We start from the raw sequence: 5,777 nt of genomic DNA on the forward strand, positions 1-5,777 counted from the left end.
TTAAGAAGGTTTGTGGTGTGTTGGCCTTCAGCTCTATAAAACTCTGGTTGCACCACACTAAGTATTGTGTTTAGTTCTGCTTACCTTATTATCAGAAGGATATGGAAAGGAGATTTATCAAGATGATGTCTGAATTAGAGACACCTTAGGAGGAAAAGTTGAGTGGCTTTTCTCTTCAGAGTGATTGAGGATGAGAGGTGATCTAATAGATGATTTTAAGAGACATGTATACAGTGGACAGCCGCCACCTTTTTCCCAGAGCAACAATGGCCAATATCAGAGAACATCTGTTTAAGATGAGTTGAGGAATGTTCAGGAGAGATATCAGAGGCAGAGTTTTTACCTAGTGAGTGGTGGGGGCCTGGAATGCATTGCTGGCAGTGGTGTGGAGGCTGGTACAATAGAGCCATTTAACAAACTCAGAAATAAGCATATGGATATAAGAAAAATGAAGGGTTGTGAGTTTGGAAAGGTTTAGATCGTCATGGTTTATATAAGTCAGCACAACATTGTGGGCTGAAGGGTCTGTGCAGTATTGTACTCTGTTCTAATTTCAGAGAGAGATGAGACGATTATTTTTCTCTCTGAGGGCTGTGAGTCCCTCTCACTCAAAGGACCATTTTTAAGGGAAAGATTGCCTCTTGATAAGGAAAAGGGTGAAAGATCATTTGGGTTAGGGAGGAATGTGGAAGTCAAGCTGCAGTGAGACTAATCATGGTCTTACAATATGGCAGAGCAGACATGGGAGATCAGTGGACCTATGTTCTCTCTTTGTATATACCACAACCACAGAAGGCTTTGGTCTCAAAACTGAGACAGAAGTTTGCAATGAGTGACTTGTACCTTTTGGGTAGAATCGAATTGTTAATCACTCATCCTCATTCAGAGATAAAATGAAAAGCTTTTGAATTAAATCCTCAGCACACTTCTTTCATAAATCTTTTCCTGAAACATTTATTTATAAATTATATGTCATATATAAAAGTTTTTAAAAATCAGTAAGATTTACAATGTTACAAATGCAATTGGATAAGTTAGTATTGCACAAATTGTTGCTATCATAAAATTGGTAACAATAAAATGATGATGTGCTGTGTTTCAAAGTGGCATAGAATTAAAGGGAGTATCCACCGTGATATTGATTTTCTGTCCTGGATAGAAGAATCCCAAACAAGTATTTCAATGACACCCTATACAATGCACACATAACAATCTGATTCTCAGGGAAGCCTCTGTTCATTCAAATTATATATTTACATTGTACACTAACCAATTTAAGCGTTGACTGAAAAGCTGCTGCCATCATTAAAATCCAATAGGTTTCTCCCATTTCAAGGGTTATCTGAAGGACAATTAAAAGAGCAAATCTTTTTCAGATTTATCTACTTCTTTGTTTTGCATGTATTCACTTCTTCAAAGTAAATTTATATTTCACAACCTACTGCTAATTTCTTATAATCATTTGATTGCTGTTATTGACAAATCAATAGTTGAAAGGATGCCTGGATGAAAAAATCATGGCTTCATGAATGGCTCTGGTCCCATTTCTGTCCTTATCCCCTCCTCCCTCCATCACCTCATGTTTCCAGGCTGCAATCCATGGAAGTGCTGTGGAGATCCATTCTCAGGTAAAACAGGGAGAAAGTGAATTGCTTTCTCAAATCCTTGCCTGACTAGGAACTGGAAAAGATCATTCAAATGATGAAGATTTTAAAATGCTTATCTGGCAGGAATATATTATTTTAATTCTTATTTAAATAAAATAATTTCAACTATTCAGTTATATATAAATTAACAAAAGTGTGTCAAAGTTTATATAATCCAAAGAAAGTTTTATGCTCATCTGAGTCAACTAGCTTTGGATATGACACATTAACATAAAGAGCCTCTCCTTTAGAAAGATAAATGATTCCTGCTTGGTAACTATTTGTTGCCCAGTCCTTGTCATTCAATGAACAATAGCTTGTTTTCTTTGTTTCCATTAGAATCAAGTCTCTGTGAAAGAGGTTTGTTCGTTTGAATACGATGTGCTCCAAATTCTTGTTTTGCTCACATTTATGTGCTCGGAAATAGATCTTTGAGTATACGAAGAAAAGTCCAGTGTCATTGACGAACAGGCCTCTGTCTTTATATAGGACACCCCTTGTAAAGGCATAGCCCAAATGATCATCCCACATAAGTGGATTGGAGCCAATGTTGTTATAATATCCTGCAATCAAACCATTGCAAATAAAGATTATAAATATACAGTTCAAAATTAAACATGATACATACAAACTTTTTAGGTATAACAATGAATACTGGTTATTAATGGTCAGGATAACGCATCAGGTAAATGAACCTCATTAACATCCAACGACGAATCATTCTATTTCTGCTCTTGTAAGATGTAATGTCCAGTGCAACAATACTCCTTGGTCAAATGGATAAAACAATAATTGTAAATATGACTCTAACATCCCTTACAGTATAAATTAATGTCAAGTATAAATCAAAACATTTCCATTCTTTTGAGGAAAAGAATGCAGCCAAGATTGGTGGATTGACAGTCTGATGCCATGATGGTTCTTAGAGAAAATGGAGTTGAACCAAATCTTGCAGCACAAGAAGGCAGAGGAGGTGGTGAAAGTGAAACACAAGAAATAAATCAGAGATCCATCTCATTACCCAATGTTAAACAAATGTCAAAATAACAATCTACCACATCCCATCATATTTTAAGCCAGATCAAACCTTGTACTAACAAAGAAAGAATGGGGGGGGGGGGGTGGTGTGAGGGTGGGGATACTTGAAAAGGGATGTCATTTAATCCAATTCCACAGTCGAGTGACTTGCATCTGAATGAGCATAAAGATAGATCCATAGCTACAGCCTCACCTACTGAGAGCTTCCACCACTTGCTACCTTTTATCGTCCTATATTTTACATTCTACTGTATCACAGGCCTGGAAATTAAGACTGATTTCATGGCAAACTATTTATCCCATCTCTTTAATAATAACTGACACCTAGTGGTATTATGCCCAGCATTCTAAAGCACTCTGAACTTGCAATAGGTGCTATGCATGTTCAACCATTTCCTTCCTCTTGGTGAATAAGCACACCTCAATTCCTTATTTCTCTTCATCGTGAAAGACATTGACATTTTAATGTACTTTATATGTAGTTTAATGCTATCCAATTTTTTTCACACTTTGTTTTCTGGTCCCATTACATTGAAGTTCATCACTTACTCATTACATGAGAGACAACTAGTGGCATGTAGCAGTACTGCAGAAGCTTTGGCTTTCATTCTGAAGAGAATATGATGAGGTGTAAAATGGAAATATTTAACAGGAAAAGCCCAGCCAAATCATGCATTTTTTCTTGATATTGTCGCATCTTCTTAATTGCGTTCCTTAATTCTTTACATATTGTCATAGGTGTAAGATGAGAGAGAGTTTGAAGGCAATGTGCAGGGCAATTTTTGTTTACACAGGGAATAAGGTGCATGGAACAGACTGCCAGGGACAATGGCTGCAGGAGTTTCATGCTGAGTTGTGCTCTGAGGCTTGGCACAACCAACATGAGGGCTTTGTGGGTAAGGACCATGGCATAGACTCCTGATGCTACCAGTCAGTGAGGAGCTTGGACCAGAGGGGAAATCCCTCAAACAAGAGGGGGGAGTAACTATAAAGACCCACAGTGGTGGCAACAATCCTTCATAGAAAATTAAAGGATTAATGTTACAATGGTCAATATTGGAAAGTACATATGAATATGACACTAAAAACAAAATGACTGAAGGATTCTCCTTTAGTCATAGTTTTATTGGAATAAAGTTTATTTCAGGAAAATATGGTGGAAGCAGACATGATAGTGGCATTTAAGTAGCTTCTGATAGACTCATGAATATGTAGGGAAAGACAATATATCAGCAGAAGAAAAGATATAGACAAGCAGAAGAGATTTAGTTTAATTCTGGAGTTGTGTTCAGCACAGATTTCATGGGCCTGTTCCAATGCAGTACTTATTTGGCTCAATCCCCTACTCTTTGCATTTTATTGTTTACAACGATTTATCCATCCACACTCAGAGAAACTTCAATGAACTTGATTTTAAATTATGCCCCCTGGTGAATAAGATAGGTGTAATCAATTTGTGCAGTAATTTTGAGTTCTTCCATGAGGTCATTTCATTCCTAACTGTTTCAAATCTAAAACTTTCATATTTCCTCCCAAGATTGCTAACATTATATGTCATATTCAGGACAAATTTATAAACAATAATATAAATTGTACATTGCCTGATTGAATATTTATTGCTTATTTATAATTCCATGTATACTATTGTAGTTTTCTTTATGAAGTACCTGCTCAGCTGCAGCATGTAAAATTTTATTGCAGGTGTACATTGTACTCTATATTTATAAATATATATCTATATAGATATATATAAAACAGTAAACATTATCTCATCTTATTCATCAACTCCTGAGATATCTGTCTCCGCGAATACTGATTCAAATTAGTCAAAAGGAAGGAATCTTTAAGAGATTAGAAGTGTCATCATTTTATAGATGTTTTTTGTACAATCTATTTTAGATTTTTTTAAATTCTCCCCCACCCCCACACCACACCCCCCCCCCCCACCCCCACCCCCCCATCGCTGGTTGTCTTTTAGTTCATTGCTCTTTCATTCTCCCATGCTGGTCTCTCCCATTGATTTCTGTTTCACTTTCTGTCTCCCAATCCTCTTCAATCTTATCATCTTTATGGATGTCCCACTATTCCCAAATATTTGATATCACTGACCTGTAAGATGTGCAGCTGCTTTGAGTTTCTTGGGCGGCTTTGTCACATTTTGAGCTCCTATGAAAGGCACAGAACAATGAGCCCACAGCAAAAAGAGGCAGAATAAAACCTTGTATTACATACTGAACAGGTGCAAGCTCAACTTCTCACCCTTGGGGCAATTTTAATCAATAATTCTGAAGATGCAGTGATTGTGAATTGGATTGTGCTTGACTGCAATGATAGTCCAGATAATTTAAAAAGATCAAAGCCAGAGGACTCTCTTTGCAAATATCCATTATGTTTGATATCTATTTTGCAATTGCCCTTTTTCCATCTAGATTTTCTACTCTCCCCCATGCCATCCTGAAAAATAACAGAATCCATAGGCAGCATATCACATTTGCAAGTCTTCTAAGTCAATGCATCTGACATTTTGCACAATTATATATAAACTCGCTCCTACTTACCAATAATCTTCTCTGCAAGAGGACCTTTATCTCTATTATCCTGATAAAAAAAAGTAGAAAGGGTAAAGATATTAGCTTCAACCTTCTCATTCAAATTGCTTGCTTTAGTCCTGCATTACTCTATCCCTTCCCCAAGCTCCACCATCCCAACAAACCTTCAGATTTTTGCATGGAAATGTACCTCTTTTATTTCTTTAATGTCCTTTTGGAGCTCAATTAAATAGACTGTCCCCAATGCAACCCATGCAAGAGCTAGGAGGACCAGATTCAACATCAGAATATAGCCTACTGTCCTGCAGTTCCACTTTCTCCTCTTCTTCAACGTGGGCACATTCCAGACTGGTGTTTGTACATAGGGATTGAAGTTTGGATTTCCATCCACCATGAAAACTTGTGGATATGCATAGCTCTGTTGCATGGTTGGTCACTCAAGAAAACTATAAGCATGCAGAGAAGTATTTCCTTTCATGTAACCTTTCGTCGTGCAAAGTAATCCTCAAGCTTCCGTATCAAACTTTCAAGTACTGCTCCTCCA

The 5,777-nt window shown here is 37.0% G+C and overlaps 1 protein-coding gene across 2 annotated transcripts; it reads right to left on the reverse strand.

Moving 5' to 3' along the window:
• Nucleotides 1-977: 977 nt before the first annotated feature.
• LOC138762688 (tumor necrosis factor ligand superfamily member 6-like) lies at nucleotides 978-5,777 on the reverse strand. Of its 2 annotated transcripts, none has more exons than XM_069936284.1 (4): nucleotides 5,532-5,777; nucleotides 5,243-5,282; nucleotides 4,794-4,850; nucleotides 978-2,209 (listed from the first exon to the last, which is right to left on the reverse strand). In XM_069936284.1, exons 1-4 carry the CDS (start codon nucleotides 5,658-5,660, stop codon nucleotides 1,806-1,808), a joined length of 630 nt encoding a protein of 209 aa, XP_069792385.1. In that variant the 5' UTR covers nucleotides 5,661-5,777; the 3' UTR covers nucleotides 978-1,805. The 2 variants fall into 2 exon arrangements, with proteins under 2 accessions (XP_069792385.1, XP_069792384.1); XM_069936283.1 differs by having other exon boundaries at nucleotides 5,424-5,777.

This window comes from Narcine bancroftii, chromosome 5 (assembly GCF_036971445.1).
Source record: "Narcine bancroftii isolate sNarBan1 chromosome 5, sNarBan1.hap1, whole genome shotgun sequence".
In the NCBI taxonomy this organism is placed as follows: domain Eukaryota; kingdom Metazoa; phylum Chordata; class Chondrichthyes; order Torpediniformes; family Narcinidae; genus Narcine; species Narcine bancroftii.